Source organism: Heteronotia binoei, chromosome 15 (genome assembly GCF_032191835.1).
Source record: "Heteronotia binoei isolate CCM8104 ecotype False Entrance Well chromosome 15, APGP_CSIRO_Hbin_v1, whole genome shotgun sequence".
Taxonomy (NCBI): domain Eukaryota; kingdom Metazoa; phylum Chordata; class Lepidosauria; order Squamata; family Gekkonidae; genus Heteronotia; species Heteronotia binoei.
The window spans coordinates 29,304,347-29,321,249 of NC_083237.1; the positions used below are offsets into that span (position 1 = coordinate 29,304,347).

General features: G+C 42.4%; 2 protein-coding genes across 2 annotated transcripts in view; both read right to left on the minus strand.

The window, feature by feature from the left end:
- Nucleotides 1-16,903, minus strand: part of POLR2L (RNA polymerase II, I and III subunit L) — a 217,890-nt gene that overhangs the window by 125,176 nt on the left and 75,811 nt on the right. The window lies entirely within an intron of this gene.
- GYS1 (glycogen synthase 1) overlaps nucleotides 1-16,903 on the minus strand; it is a 61,905-nt gene that overhangs the window by 19,123 nt on the left and 25,879 nt on the right. The window contains exons 7-12 of the mRNA XM_060256602.1: nucleotides 16,255-16,375; nucleotides 11,237-11,343; nucleotides 9,378-9,437; nucleotides 9,084-9,162; nucleotides 8,250-8,363; nucleotides 6,890-7,016 (exon numbers count right to left, since the gene is read on the minus strand). Coding sequence (XP_060112585.1) covers nucleotides 6,890-7,016; nucleotides 8,250-8,363; nucleotides 9,084-9,162; nucleotides 9,378-9,437; nucleotides 11,237-11,343; nucleotides 16,255-16,375 — 608 coding nt within the window. The remainder of the gene's footprint in view (nucleotides 1-6,889; nucleotides 7,017-8,249; nucleotides 8,364-9,083; nucleotides 9,163-9,377; nucleotides 9,438-11,236; nucleotides 11,344-16,254; nucleotides 16,376-16,903) is intronic.

Here is a 16,903-nt window from a genome sequence, read left to right on the forward strand (position 1 = left end):
GAGGGGGCTCGGGCAGGAGTGATGTCATCTGATTGTAAACAAATAGAAAGAGGGAGAAGTTGGAGCTGCGTCGTCTGTCGAGGGTGGGAAACAGCTGCAGCCTCAGTTTGGGAATGGAGTGTTTGGCACTGGTAGAAAGAAGAGGCAGCAGCGCGAACTTCGTTGGAGTCTAGATGTTGTTTAGCTCCATACCAAGCGATGCTGTCTCTGCTCCACCGGCTCGTCTTCCCGCCCCCTCAAAGAGGCGGAGGCTGGGCGAGGGCACTGAGGCAGCGCTAGAAGCCACGGAGCTGGGAAGTGGGGGGGGGGGAATTGGAGCTGGGAGAGAAGCACGTCGGAAGTGCAGGGGGTGGGGGGGGCTGTCAGTATTCGCTCCATAAGACGCACACACTTTCCCCCCCACTTTTTGGGGAGGGAAAAGTGCGTCTTTTGGAGCAAAAAATACGGTACAACAGTTCTTATATTGTCCCTTATTTGCCTTTTAGGGAGAAATCCCGCTTGATCTTCCTTTATAAAGTTAATCAAATATTGCTTAAGTCGTTCTGCGAAGATTCTTGTATATATCTTATAATCATTATTTAGTAATGAAATTGGTTTAATTCTTTACATTTGTGACATCTCTATCTTCCTTAGGGATCAACAAAATTACAGCTTCTTTCCAAGTATTTGGAATTTTCCCTTTTGTTCTTATCGTGTTCATCAATTTTTGCAATTTTGGTACTATCTCTTCTTTTAAAATTTTATAACATTTATTTGTATATCCATCTGGCCCAGGAGCCTTACCTACTTTCATTGCATTGATTGCTGCTTCGATTTCAATTTTTTCTATTGGATCATTCAAAATCTTTTTCATATATTCAGTCAAAGGTGCTATTTTAATATTTCATAAATACTCTTCTATTTTTTCTTTTTTTATTTTCACACCTTTAAATAAATTTGCATAATATTTAAAAAATTCTCTTTTGATTCCTTCTTGGTCTACTATTTCTTTTCCATTAGCCACAATTTTGTTTATAATTTTATTTTCTTTCTTTTTCTTCAATTGCCAAGCTAAGTACTTCCCAGGTTTATTTGCACTTTCAAATGATTTCTGTTGCAAACTTTTCAAATTCCGTTCCAATTCTTTATTCAACAAATGTCTCATTTGAGTTTGTAATATAGTAATTTCCCTTATTATTTTCTTTTTCCCTGGTCAATTCCCCTTCTTTTTTCTTTATTTCATTTTGAATGTCCAACATCTGTTTTTCTTTTGCCTTCTTATCTTTATTATTCAATGTAATCAATATTCCTCTCATTACTGCTTTGTAAGTATCCCAAACCGTCTGGAATTCTATATCAACAGTATCGTTTATTTGGAAAAAGGCTATGGTTTCCTTTTCTAGAAATGTCACAGTTTCTTTATCTTGTAACAAATCCTCATTTATTCTCCATCTTCTTGTTTTCTTTTGCAATTTTATAGCCCAAAGTATTGGATTATGGTCTGCACATATCTTTGGTAGAATCTCTACTTTTCTAGTTATGAGGCCCAAATTTTTAGAGCCCCATAACATATCAATTCTAGAGAAAGTATTATGTCTTGCTGAAAAAAAAGTATAGTCTCTTACTTCAGGGTTAAATTTTCTCCAAATATCCTCCAAACTTTCTTGTTTAACCAACTCAAAGAAAGATTTTGGTAATTTCCCTTCTTTGTTATTGCCCTTTTGGCCAGACCTATCTATATTATTTTGCATTGTTCTATTAAAGTCACTCATCATCAAGATCTGGTCGTAGGACACATCATCCAACTGTTGATTAATGTCTTTTAAAAAAGCATCTTTTGCCCCATTTGGTGCATATATAGTCCTAATAACAACGTTTTCTTTGCATCAGTCATTACTTCTACTGCTACATATATTCCATCTTTATCTTTAAATATCAATTTTGGCTCCAATTGTTCCTTAATATAAAAAACCACACCCCTTTTCTTTTGTTCCGCCAATGAAAAAAAATCCAACCCCAGTTGTTTATTCCATAAAAATTTGTAATCCTTTTGGTGTATATGAACTTCCTGTAGACAAATTATATTACATTTTTGTTTTTTAATCCAATGAAATGTTGCGTTTCTTTTTTGTGGTGAATTTAGTCTATTTATATTCCAAGATAGTAATTTGTAATCCATTATGGTGCAAAGTCTTTATTTTCTTCAAAAAAGCTGCACATCTCCTGCTCATTTCTTATTGTTATCCTTCTTTCACGTAGCTCAAAGCCTAAACCTTCAGATATTATCCATCTGTATCTCGTTCCTTTAGCACGTAGCTTCTGTCAGTCTCTTGTATTTCTTTCTGTCATTTATCACTTGTCTTGGCAGTTCTTTCATTATTTTGACTCTGCTCCTTTCCACTATCAGAGCCTTTTGAAAGTTTTTTTCAGAATTTTCCCTGCCATATCTTTTGTCCTTAGTTTTATAACTATGTCCCTTGGTAGGCATTTATCTTTTGCATATGATGAATTAACTCTGTACATACTGTTAAACATATTTCTGGACCTTTCAGGATCTTCCTCTAAAAAGTCAGCAATTATTTTCACGATATATTCCATTAAGTCAGTTTCCTCCCCTTCAGGTACTTCTCTCAGATGCACTTGAGTTTCCATTAATCTGCAGTCATGTACTGTTACCTTTTCTTGAAGCTTTAATAAGGTGACTCTGTTTGTTACTGCAACCACCTCATTTTTTAAATCTTCAATTTCTTTTTTAAGATCTCCAATATCCTTCTTAAGTTCTTTTTTGCAAGCTGTTAACATCTTTTCCACGCCCTTCATAATCCTGGCCTCCACAGCATCAAACTGACTCTGCATTTTATCCAAGGAATGGGCTCTTGCACGAGTTTGTCTTTCTTCTGACATTAAAAAAAAATCTTCAAAAATTCTAAAATCTCGAATTCTAAGATCCAACACCAAATCTAATAGAACTTGCCCTTTAAAATAAAACTAATTTTGCCATTCTCCAACCTTCCTAAGCTTAAATATTGATTTTTAACAGTTTTTAACAATTTTCTCTTCTTCAAAATGGCGATCGTAATTTCTCTATGGTTAAAATTCCTAGCGAAGCCTTCTTCTTGCTCCTTTTACCTTCTTTGTTAGTCTCGTCTTTACTTCCTGGTTCACAAGGCCCCAGTTCACGTTCTCCAATTACCGCGATCTTTGGAGTGCTTGTTGTGTTGATTGCAAGTGCAGAGCCATAACACCGATGTATATGTCAGCCACCACAGGTATTCAAAACAATTCCTTTCTTTCACTGTTTCTATCAAAGTCTTTAATTTAGCAAAGTCCAAGTTTTAGGCCTTCTCTTCCTCCCCTCTTTTTCTTTGTAATTCAATCTTTCCCAGCTTCCAATGTTATTTAGATTAGCTTTAAAAAGTCTCGAAGCGAGAGATTGTAATCAAGTACCTCTTAATAGCTATGCAAACCGAACTTCGGTCTCTCCGTCTTTAGATGATTATCAGTTCCAAAAGAGAATGAGGTCCCGACAGGCTTATGCCAATTAAATGGCTCTGTAATACTTTGTAGATGCTGGAAATGCCACTTCTCTTAGGCGGTCCTCAAAGCTTCAAAAAGATCTCCTTTGAGAACCTTAATCAGCTGAGGTTAACCGCCTCAAAGTTTGCCTGCGTATCCTGGACAAATCTCTATCTGAGAATTGTAGGCAGAAAGCCCAAAAGAAAGGCTTTTTACTACCCTGAACAAAGTATTAAGTTTTTCCCTTATCCAGGGAACGTCCACTCAGCTGGACTCTCACACAGGAAGCCAGCCCCTCAAAATATATATATATTTTTCTAATTAAGGTCTTCAAGAAGATCCAACAATTTTCAGAGAGTGAATTAATAGTTGCAGGGGACTTTAACATGGACATAACAAAGAATAAAAATATTAAGTTGGGAGAATGGGGATTGAAAGAAGCACATGAGTTTACAAATTCTAGACCTAGACCCACACACATATCTAGTAGGCATAAAACAGCGTCATGAATAGATTATATAATCCTGGAAAAGAATAATAATATGTCTATAAAAGAAATTATAACCTTCCCAATCTGGATATCTGACCATGCTCCTTTAAGTATTGAGTTGGAGTTAAATTTACCAATAACAAATAGATCCTGGAGATATAATAATTTAATAATGGCAAAAGAAGAGGATAGAAACTTTATGAAAACACAGATAAACTATATTTTAAGGAAAATAGAGGAATGGTTCCCACTAATATATTATGGGATGCTGCCAAAGCACTAATAAGGGGGCATTGTATAAAGAGCAAAAAGAGGATGAAAAGAGAATGGTATGAAAAAAGACAAGCCAAATTTCAGGAATTGGAGAAGTTACAAAAGGAACAAACGATAAAATATTGCCCAGCAAAACAGAACAAAATAAAAGAGATCCAAAAACAGCTGGAGGCACTAGACATAGCTACAATATGGAAAAAGGAAACTATGGTAAGGAATGATTTTCAGAGGAATAGTATTAATACAGCAAAAAGATTGGCAAATTATTTGAAGATTAAAAAAGCAAAACAGAAGGTTAGAAGTATAAAAATTAACAAAAACTCAACACAAAGCCCTAAGGAAATTATTAAGGACTTTGAGAATTTTTCTAAAAATTTGTATAAGGAAAAGCCCATAAAGGAGTTTCAGGAGTCAATTAGTCTTTCTTTGGAGAAAGAGAGGATCGAAGCATTAGAAGGAGATATTTCAGTCCAGGAAATAAAGGATGTAATAAAAGGTTTTAAAAAAGGCAAATCACCAGGGCTAGATGGCTTTACAGGTGAATTCTATAAAGAAATGATTGAAATTATTGCACCTGAAATGCAAGCAGTTTTAAATGAAGTGTTGGGAGGAAAGAATGCCCCAGATACGTGGAGGGAATCAGAAATAATATTAATTCTAAAACCTCAAAAGCACCCGGAAGAGGTAGGTTCATACAGACCAATAAGCCTATTAAACCAAGACTATAAGATTTTTACAAAAATATTGGCTAATAGACTTCAGAAGGTCATTTCGACAATCATTAAAGGGGACCAATATGGGTTTATTAAGGGTAGAAACATCACACACCCCATTAGAAATATACTCAATGTCCTATATCATGGTCAGAAGGAAAAAATAGGGTTACTAAAACTGGACATTTATAAAGCTTTTGATACTCTTTCTCATGAATTTTTATGGCAAATATTGAGGAAAATTGGGATAGGGAAAAGGTTCTTACAGGCATTTCAGGAGATCTATAAAGGAGGAAATGCGAAAGTAAGAGTAAATAATAACCATACACAAGCATTTCCTATACAAGGAGCAGTAAGATAGGGTTGTCCTCTATCTCCTCTCTTATTTATAATAGCAATGGAACAACTAGCAGAATGGATTAGAAATTCGGGTAGAATTGAGGGCTATAAGAGGTAATGAAGAGATGAAGCTTAACCTTTTTACAGACGATATTATTGTAATTATGACTAACCCTAAAAAGGGTGTTAAAGAGGTTAAGATTATCCTAGAAGACTTTGAAAAGTGTTCAGGGCTAGGGGTCAATTTGGCAAAATCAGAAATTATTTATTTTAATGTTAACAGAAAAGAAAGGCATGAGATAAATAGGTCTACGAAAATAGGATTGGGGGTTAAGAAATTTAAATATTTAGGTATAGTTCTGCATAAAAATATTGATAAAATGATACAGGAAAACTATTATAAAATATGGAAAAAATTGAGAGAGACATGAAAAGATGGAAAAATAAAACGTTAGGGTTATCTTCTAGAATAAGAAGCGCTAAAATGTTTTGGATACCAAAGTTAACATACCTATTTCAAATGTTGCCTCTGGGAACAAAAAAAATAAAACTGAACAATGGAATAGAGCATTAAGAGAATGGACATTCAATAGTAAAAATTGCAGATTCCATAAGCGAATAATATATAATCATAAATCAGAATTTGGATGGGGAATTCCGGACCTAAATATTTATTACGAAGCCTTCCAACTAAAACCATTATTAGAAATAGGTAAGGAAAAGTCTCAGAAGTGGGTCAACTTTGAGAATGAAACAAATAATAATATAGGTAGATCAGGCATTTTTTTCTAAAGTTACGAATAAAGACTTACAATTAACAATAGGCCCTAGAAGAGCTTCATTAGAGGTTTGGAAGAAATGGCAGCCGCATTGGTTAGGAAGAGTTTCTAGATGGGCACCCCTGAAAACTGTCAATGAGGAAGTGCAAGAAACTAATTTCAAAAGTTTGAAAACTGTTTATTTTGTCTGCTTTGTGAATGTGTTTGTGTGTTTTCACTTTCATTTAGTGGAATTGCAGCTGCTGGGGAGCCCTTTGAAGGCAAAAAAAGAGAACGAGGAAATGAAGACTGTATTCAGGGGAACTGAACAGCTGTATTTTTATGTTAGGGAATGGGAAAATCTCCAGGCTGCACCCCAAAAGTCTCCAGGTATTTCCTGAGTTGGACCTGGCAGCCCTAACCTGGAGAAATCTCAGAAGTCAAGGACAAGCAATGGCTTTGTTGCTTAGCCCTTGATGAACAGAAGAATCGATGTATGTCTAACCTGCTTACATCGCTTTTCTTGGTGCAGAAATATATATAAATAGCCTTGTTAATATCCATTCCTTTCTCATAATTTCGAGCTATGCTCATGACCACTGCATAGCAGACTTTACTCAGATGCCCAGCCGCTCTTTGCCAAAAGTCCTCCCTTCAGGCATACATGGATTTGAATGAATTCAACCTTCTAATAGACCAGTGCTTGCATAGTAAACATCATCACGTGAACAATTCCCCAAAATGATTGTTGCTAGTGATTTTTGAACAAAGAAGTGGAGTCCACTTAAGGTGCAATTACCATTGCACAGTAGCAAACCTACCCGGTGTGTAGCCCCATGGCTCATAATACGAAGGAAACACCCCCAGGTGGCAGCCTCTAACAAACTCCTCATAGTCAACAGGAAGAAGGGGGCTGGTGGAAGACAAGAATTCAGGATGGAAGATGACCTGGGAAGAGGCAAGAAGGAGAGACCACTGTAGCCTTATCCCTGCCAGTAGGACTGTCCTTAAATGTAAACACTTGGGCTTCACTTTTCCTTTTCATTCAAGGTAGTTCAGAGCAAACAGACATACAAAGATCATAAACATTATACTAAAGTTTAAAAACCACAGCCAACTTTTGCTGGAGCAACCTTTCAGTTCTTCCATGTTTTCCTATGGGACAAGGTTTATTATGGGACACAGGTTTGGTGTTTATGACTCTGGTTACAAAAGCAATAAAGATAACTAAAATCCACAGCCACTACCACAGAGTGTTGGACTGCATGGGCCATTGGCCTGATCCAACATGGTTTCTCTTATGTTCTTACATTCTTATGTACCACCACTATGTCCTCAGGCAGCCACCGCCGATTCCCTGATTTCCCTCTATGGATGCTGCAGAACCTCAGCTACTGCCTTTTCAGGCTGCTCCATGTTCCAGATGTGAACAGCCTTCAAACTACTCAGGAGCAGCCTGTGGACTCAGAAAGGACTCTGAAGGTGGCTTTGGGTGCAGCACTAAGCTGGGAACAGGGTGAAATGACAGAACGTCCCTTCATGCAAAAGTGGGGAAAAAAAATACAATTCCCTACATATAGAAAGCAAGCTTGTCTGAGAGAAAGATTTTTATCTCCATTGGCATTAAAAAAAAAAATCCTGCTTTTCTCCCCAATGGGGACTCAAGGCAGCTTAGAACACTGCTCTCATGACCACCACCCTGTGATGAAGGTTAACCTGAGAGAGACTGTAACAGGCCCAAACCCAGCCAGCTGCCATAGCAGAAGTAGGGATTTGAACTCAAGTCTCTCAGGATCCTTCTCTAACACTCTACCCACTGCGCTATGCTGGCTTCTCCCTGAAGTATGTTTGTTCTGTGCAGGGAAAAAAACCCTCCAGTTTTTCCTCAGTAAAAGTAGGAATCTTGATCACAGCACCATCCTGTCCAGCTATGTTCCCTTCTATAAATAAATTTCTATATTAAACTTAACACGCTTCGGGGAGTGGCTCCAGTGGCATTCCTTGCCAACACATATTGCCACCCCCTGGGTTCCTTCCTGTACTCAGGTTTAACTCACCTTTCCAGACAAGTCAGGCATCCTAATCTACAAGATCCTAGCTCCAACTCCTTCACATGAGGCTGTCCTAAGCATCCCACTACTGTCTCATAGAAGTAAACATTGCCATCCATCAGTCACCCACCTTCACACGGTCTGTGCTGCTGTTAAAGAGACCGATGCGCCGGATGGTGTTGAGGATGGGGTCAGTGGAGTCATCCAGCATGTTATGAGTGCAGACCGGGGGGAAAGACTGGCGCTAATGGTGAAGAATAGCAATAAGCATTAAGTCATTATCCAGGCAAGAAAAATAGAAGAAAGGAAGTTTGTAGTTCTCAGGATTCCCGAGGAACGGTATGGAAGACTGACCAGCCTTCCCTCCTCCCCTCTCTCTACCACACCTTTACTGGCAATTAGACTTGGGACATCTATTTGCTTCCTAAGTACAGAATTTGCATTTCCTGGTCTGGTCACAATGTGGACTTTGAGGAAGTGCAGAATATGTAAAGATACCCAAGAATGAACCTGAGAATTTCAGTTTTTTAAATGCTTCCCATTTTCCCTGGGATGCAGACTCAAATATTCTGCTCTTCTGATTCTTTGCATAACCATAGTCTTATTGTATACAGGTTGGTTCCCCTTTTGGATCCAGTTGTCAGTGAGGTAACCCAAGCCTAGGTTGTACCACTTCAGATTGCAGGCAGGGACTCAACATGGTTGGAAGTTCCTCTGGACAAGAATTTTCCTCGCGTATGGACAAATCAGCAAGCCAGGGAGAATGCTTTCAGCCTAGTCTTCTCCCAAATAAGCTAGGCTTTTAATGTGAAGGAAATATATATGGATTCGTATCGATAAGCATTTGGTGGCTGGAGCCCAAACTTGCAGCCCAGACACGAATGTACCACTTTTCCTTCCGTCATATTCTACCCCCACGCCAATAATTGCCTGAGGACTCATTCTCCCCCTCTTCACTTGATACCTGGGTGGCAAAAATGGCTCTCTTCATCATGGTGAAGTCTTCCTTGTCCAGCATTTTGTTCATGTCTGGAAGATTCCCCCTGAGGTAAAAAGAGGAAGGAGAACTTAATGATGCCTATAAGGTGGTATGGAGAGACTCTCTCTCACCTCCACCCCCCACCAGGTAGTCTATGCAAGAATCAAGAAAGGTACCCAAAATGGGCAAGCTGGGCAAAGAGGACCCCATCCACAGGAGTCAGGGCAATCCAGCCCATGCCCCAGGTGTTCAGCCAACTTCTCCACAGGGACCACTTACACAAGGAGTGATTCATAGAGTTTCTTGCCAAACTTCTCCTTCACTGCATTGGCTGTGTCCCTAGACAGAAAACAGAGGGAGAGGGGGCTGGATTAGAGCAGGGACTTGGATGCCTGGGCTCTGCAGAATTAGGAACTAGGGCTACTAAGCAAGTATAGAGAAGTACTCCAGCAAATCTTGGTTCAGGGCCCTGAGAAAGCCTAGTGAGGCCTAGTAAACTGGGATAGAAGTGGAGGAATGTTCTCTGTGGAGGAAACAAGATTACAGCAAGGAATGGAATTGGGTCTATAGCTAGTCTTCCCTTAGGTGAGGCTACCAGGTTTCCAGGAAGGGCATTCAAAGAAATAAAGTGAAACAAATCAGTAACTTTTGCCATTAGCAAAGAAACTTCTAGAACTTTTCCACCATGCCCAAATATCTATGTGTAAGTTAGTGAATCTGAACTACTACTAACACACAATCCTAAATCAGAATAATTATTTTAAAGTTCAAAACCTTTTAATTAGGCTTGCCACCCCCCCCCCACCACCACATCCAAGCAGGGATTCCCCTACCTTTGGGGGGGTCCTCTACTTTTGGTTTCCCCAACTGGCCAGCAGGGGGAAACCCTACCTGCAAGTGCTCCAAACCGCAGCATGATGTCACCTGGAAGTGATGTCACTGCATTGCCAATGCTCTATTTTTGGGCAAAACTCTATGGTAAGTCTGGGCTCATGCCATAGAGTTTTGCCCACTACATTGGTGGCATGATGACGCCACTGTCAAGTAATGTTATTGCACCGCATGTGCTTTGCACACAAAGCAGAAACTCCCAAGAAGGTCCAGAGATCCCCCTGCTGGGAAGAAGGTAAGACCTGGCAATCCTACTTTTAATGAGCACCTTTCTTAAATGAGCTTCACTAAATTGCCTTTTTCAAGATCCTTCAAAGCAGAAGGGAGGACTTTGGAGCGCTTCTACTTTTGGGGAACCATGGAGTACTTAAATTGGAATTTTTTCTGGTTGGTTTAAAAGTATGTACCCCCCTCGCTCAACTCAAGGCAGGGTTTTAAAAAAAATAGTAGGGGATGTAAATCAGTGCTCTAAGTGAACCCACTGGCACCACCCATGACTCCAGATGGTAAGTACTGAGCAGAAATATTCATTGTATATAGCCAAAGGCCATCACAATGGAAAATTAAGAACATAATGATAAAAAGGTCAAACAAAACTAAAAACACTGAAAAATCCATTATAAGATAAGATACAGAAGTAATATTAATTCACAGAAATACAGTTACCATTAGACTCAACCATAATAGACCTAATTAGTTACAAATATTAGTATATGATAAAGTTACAAAGACCTAAAATGAAACCAGTTAGTTATAAGATTTATTCACTGAGATAGCAGTCTTGGCTCTAATTTTTTTTCCCACCAGGGTGAAAAGCAGCACTCTATAAGTGACAAACGAGTCAGTATCAGATAGTAAAAAATCCAGCTTATCAAGATCAGAGAAAAATTTTTGTCCCGTGAACAGGTCTTCAAGGAATTTCATTCTAATTTCTGCAGATAGGGCTTTTTCTGTAGCAGGAACTTTTTTGCATATTAGACCACACACCCCTGATGTAGCCAATCCTCCAAGAGCTTACAGGGCTCTTATTCCAGGGCCTACTGTAAGCTCCAGGAAGATTGGCTACATCAGGGGTGTGTAATATGCAAAGGAGTTCCTGCTACAAAAAAAGCCCTGTCTGCATACATTCCAGATGGGAAGTGTGCTTCAATTTAATCCAAGTCCCCTTGGGAAGGACAGCTGAATCATGCCCACTGGGACTGGTTTGGGTGAGGGCAGATTCTTGGGTCTCCCCAAGATGGACTCACCAGAGCTGCTTGCGGACTGCTTGCCCTTTCAGAGTCTCCACGTTGAAGTTATTGGTCCGGGCTGGCATGATGAAAAAAGCTACCACTGTTGTCTGGCTGCCGTTCACCTGCATGGAAAGGAGCCACAAAAATAAGGGAAAAAACCACAAGCAACTCTATCACAACCTGCTGCTCCTCTTGCTTCTATCTGGAATGGTCACCCTCTTCCACTGAGTGGGCAGCTTCAGGAGGGACACACATGGAGCAATGAGGGAGGAAGGGGATACCTACCTAGTCAGCCAGATCTGCTGAAGGTACCCTGGCAATCAGTGGAGTGAGAGATATCCAGGGCTTTTTTTGTAGCAGCAACTCCTTTACATATTAGGCCACACACCCCAATGTAGCCAATCCTCCAAGAGCTGACAGGACTCTTAGTACAGGGCCTACTATAAGCTGTTGGAGGATTGGCTACATCAGGGGTGTATGGTCTTAATATGCAAAGGAGTTCCTGTTACAAAAAAAGCCCTTGATGTCACACCCAGATCTGGCTGGTGAGGCAAGTGTCCTCTGCCTTCTTCACTGCTCCATGGGTATCCCTCCTGAAACTGCACTCTTGATGGAAGAGGACGGCCATCCCAGATAGAATGAGTGTTCTGTTCTTCAGGGTATACAATAGCTGTATTCCTCTGGTAGAGCTTCCAAACGAGCTCTGAGCCCTGCTCCTTCTGCTTTCCCTTCTGGATATTTGCTACCCAACCCCTTGATGAAAATGTTCTCTCAGGTCTGCAAAAATCTAAACACAAACATCAAAAAAAGTTACAACACAAATACTAAAAATAGTCTGTCCACAAAGCTTCATGAGAAGGAGCGTTTCAAAGTACCATCTTTCTAATCATGGTAAAAACATACAACAATGCTAAGCATCTCCGATCAAGCAGCAGTAAAAGTAGTAGTAGAAGAAAATTCCACGGCTGCGCCACCCAACAGGGGGTCAGAAGCAAAAGCTACCCAGGATACTTCTTCTGAAAGCCTTTATCTGCACAACACTGTCAACACAAAAGGAAACTCAAGACAGTCGTCTGTTCAAACTTTCTCTGGCTACCACCTCTGTGCACTCTATCTCTCTAGGCTTGACTTCGCGAATGAAGATTTAAGAAAGGTGCAGTAGTCCACGTCTGCTGCAGGCTCGCTGGTGGCTGACAAGACCAATGCGGGACAGGCAAGTCCAGCCACAGTGGCTGCAGGGAAAAGTCTGATTTGGGGTTGGTGCTGTAGCAGTGCGATTCTTCCTCAATCTCCTTTTGTCCTCAAGACCAGCTATGCGTGCGTTCTCAAAGGAAGAGACAGCCTGGTGGATGGTGTGCCTCCATGCTTTGCGATCTGAGGCTAGGTCAGACCACTGGTGATGGTTAATGCAACAGGTACCAAGGGATTTCTTCAAGGAGTCCTTGAACCTCTTCTTTGGTGCCCCTCTATTTCGATGGCTGGTGGAAAGTTCGCCATACAGGGCAATCTTGGGAAGGCGGTGGTTTTCCATCCTGGAGATATGCCCTGCCCAGCGCAGCTGCGTCTTCAACACCAATGCCTCGATGCTTGTAACCTCCGCCCGCTTGAGGACTTCAGTGTTGGTCACAAAGTCACTCCAGTGGATGTTGAGGATGGTGAGAAGGCAGCGCTGATGAAAGCGCTCAAGGAGTCGCAGATTATGACGGTATAATACCCACAATTCGGAGCCGTAGATGAGGGTTGTCATCACAACTGCTTTGTAAACATTGATCTTTGTGCCTTTTTTCAGATGCTTGTTGCTCCACACTCTTTTATGCAGTCGGCCAAATGCACGGTTTGCCTTTGCCAGTCTATTGTCAATCTCCTTGTCGATCTTGGCGTCTGAGGAGATGATGCACCTCAGGTAGCTGAACTGCTGGACTGTCTTCAAAACTGAGTCACCCACAGTGATGCAAGGAGGGTGATAATCTTCCTGGGGTGCAGGCTGGTGGAGAACTTCTGTCTTCTTCAGACTAACTTCTAGGCCGAATAGCTTGGCAGCCTCTGCAAAGCTGGACATCATATGCTGCAGAGCTGATACCGAGTGGGAGACAAGTGCAGCAGCATCAGTAAACAGTAGCTCTCGGATAAGTTTTTCCATTGTCTTGGAGTGGGCCTTTAGTCGCCTCAGGTTGAACAGGCTGCCATCGGTGCGATAGCGGATGTAGACACCATCGTCATCATCTAAATCTACTGCGGCTCTTTGAAGCATCATGCTAAAGAAGATCGTAAAGAGAGTTGGCGCGAGAACACAGCCTTGCTTTACACCTGTGCCTATTGGGAAGGGCTCCGAGAGATCGTTGCAGTGTCTAACTTGGCCTCGCTGGTCTTCATGTCCTGCTCTGGTGGGATTCCATAAACTCCCGCTGCCTTGCCACTTTTCAGTTGCTTGATGGCTTTAACAGTCTCTTCTAGGGTGGGGATCTCATCCAACTCTGTTTTCACTGGTTGAAGTGGGGTGAGGTAGATTGCTGAATCTTGAACTACGCGATTGGCACTGAAGAGAACCTGAAAATACTCCGACCACCGGTTCAGTATGGATGCCTTGTCTGTGAGGAGCACTTGGCCGTCTGCACTACGCAAGGGACTCTGAGCCTGATATGATGGACCATATACTGCCTTCAGGGCTTCGTAGAACCCTCTTAAATCACCAGTGTCTGCACACAGCTGGGTTCTCTCTGCAAGTTTGATCCACCACTCGTTCTGAATGTCTTGAAGCTTGCGCTGGAGGTTGCTACATACAGCGCGAAAGGTTGCTTTTTTCCCAGGACAGGAGGGCTGAGCAAGATGTGCTTGGTAGGCAGATTTCTTTTCCGCCAGTAATTCTTGGATCTCTTGATTGTTCTCGTCAAACCAGTCCTTGTTCTTCCTTGTGGAGAACCCGAGGACTTCTTCAGAGGTCAACAGGATGGTAGTTTTTAGGTGTTCCCACAGTGCTTCTGGAGAAGGATCTGTGAGGCAACTGGGGTCCTCAATTCTTGACTGGAGTTTTGCCTGGAAGGCAGCTCTAACTTCGGCTGACTGAAGGCTGCCAACCTGAAACGTCCTCCGGGGGATACCGCCTCTCCTGGGTGTAGATTTAAATTGAAGACGGAGATTGCAGCGTACAAGACGATGATCCGTATGGCATTCTGCACTGGGCATTACTCGGGTGTGTAAGACATCTCGAAGGTCTCTCTGGCGCAGTAGAATTTAGTCAATAAGGTGCCAATGCTTGGACCATGGGTGCATCCATGTTGTCTTCAGACTGTTCTTCTGCTGGAAGATAGTGTTGGTAATAGTGAGCTGATGCTCCGTGCAGAATTCTAGCAGGAGGCGCCCGTTATCATTGCAGTTGCCAATGCCGTGTTTGCCAAGTACTCCTCTCCAGGCTTCCGAGTCTTTACCTACTCTGGCATTGAAGTCACCAAGGATGATCACCTTGTCCTCTGTAGGGGTCTTCCGTATGAGTTTGCGTAGATCAGCGTAGAACTTATTCTTTTCTGCAGAATCTGCTTGAAGGGTTGGGGCATACATACTGAAGAGTGTTGCATGCTGCTCGTTTTGAAGAGGGAGGCGCATAGACATGATGCGATCTGAGTGACCTGTTGGCAGGTTTTCGAGTTTAGAGGCAATGGAATTCCTGACCATGAAGCCAACGCAAGAAAGGCGGCTTTGACTTACCCGACCAGTAGAGGGTATAGCCAGCACCGTGTTCTTGAAGACTACCTTCCTCAGGGAAACGGACCTCACTGAGAGCTGCTATGTCAATATTCAACCTGAGAAGTTCGTGGGCAACTAGAGCAGAGCGTCGTTCAGGGCGACCACTGTCTACTGTGTCAAGCATGGTTCTGATGTTCCAACACGCAAGCTTTAGTCTTTGCACACTTTGTGAGGCAGGTGCATGCCTTTTCTTTGTTGTTATTTTTCGACCGCAAGTAAGGATGCCCGTTGACTGCGGCTAGCCAACTGGGGTGGGGAGGAGACGAGCTTTGTTTAGGCCACCTTTTCTAGGCCCCTCTCCATACGGAGCAAGCAGTGCTGTCCCTAAATAGGGCTGCTTGGTCGTTCAGGGTGCTGCTGAAAAATGCTTTCGTCTCCGGGTCAGCATCAGGCGACCAATACCCTGAACCGCCTACATGCAGGATCGGGACTGCGGCTTCCAGTGGCATCTTCCACCTGCCGTTTCGCCTCTTGCCGATCGCTGCAGGACTTGGTATGTTGTGGGTTGTGGATGTGGATACCCTTCAGACCTGTGCAGAGGAATTCTTAGGTGAAGCGCAGTGTGCGCAGTACTGGCTCCACCCTTTCACCATGGGGTCATCTGCCATGGCCCAGTAAGCTGGGACGCCGGCAGCGAGTCCTCCAGGTGGTAGATGTTACATTAACGAGCTCGGTCTGCCCAGGCTGGATGTTAGAGTTTTCCTTTTCTTGGCTGGCGAGGTTGGTGAGCCCAGCCTGCCCATCCGGTTATACCGCCGGACATTCGGTCGCACCATGATGTGGCAAACTCTGTGAAAACGGGGGGGACCAGCGAGAAGGTGTTGCCATGGATGCAGTAATGTAGGAGAGGCCATTGCAGTGACCATCTGCCAGGCATAGCCAGACCATGACCACGCAGCATTCACTACACCAGGAAAGGAGAGGCGATGTATTGTGCATGCACTTTCCCTGGGGGGGCAGGACACCCGGAGGGAGCCCACCGCACCACCCCTCCAACCTCTGTGCACACACACTAATAAAAGTGCATGCTTGGTTTCTATTCTTGCCTTTTTGCACCTCTTCATTACGCCACTCTGGACTCTAAAGGTTCCCTTCAAATGTAAGAGTTCCATTTTGATGTCCATTTATGATGGAACAGGATGGCTTTGATTGTCTCCCTCTTCCCCCTCCACACACTCCATCATCAAAGCTCCAGAGCCAGAGATTACCATCAGAATCTGGGCATCACAACTCTACTTTCTACACATAACTACACTGCAGTGCCCTTCCTCTTGCCCCTTTCCTCTATTTACCCTGAGCAAGTAGTTCAGCCGGGCCAGAGCTTCCAAGAAAATGTCAGCCCCTTTATTGGAATATTCATAGCGTCCAGCGATGAAAAAGAAGATGGTCTTGTCAAGGTTGAAGTCCAGGTGCCTAGGAGAACGGGATGGCAAGGAGAGGTTGAATCAGGGAACTGGCAGCTAGCCCTTTCCCTGGAAGCCGCTGAAAGACTCAGTCCTCTCCCCCCCCCCATAATCATTTTACCTAATAAATCCATTATGCTACAATTAAATATTAACAATACAGTTATCAGATTACTGGCCATTATGAATAATGTATCACTTGAGGCACATTGTTATTATTCAAGGTTAAAGGAAAAGGAGTTATGTTATGATTACTCAAATTATACATCTTCTTTTTGAAAATAAAATAACGATCATTGTTCACTGGACAACACCGGATTGCCTGTGGAAAGGGAGGCTATGGATGGGCCTGCACAGAGGCTGCAGCTATTTTTACCCTCGAGATCAAGAAGAGCAGCATCCTCCCCTTAGATCTTGTACTGCATATAAATATTTTTAGTCCAGCGGCAACTTTAGGACCAACAAAATAGCATTCAAGGTATAGTGTGCCAGCACAACTCTTCAGATATAAAATTCTGTTGGTTCTAAAGGTGCCACT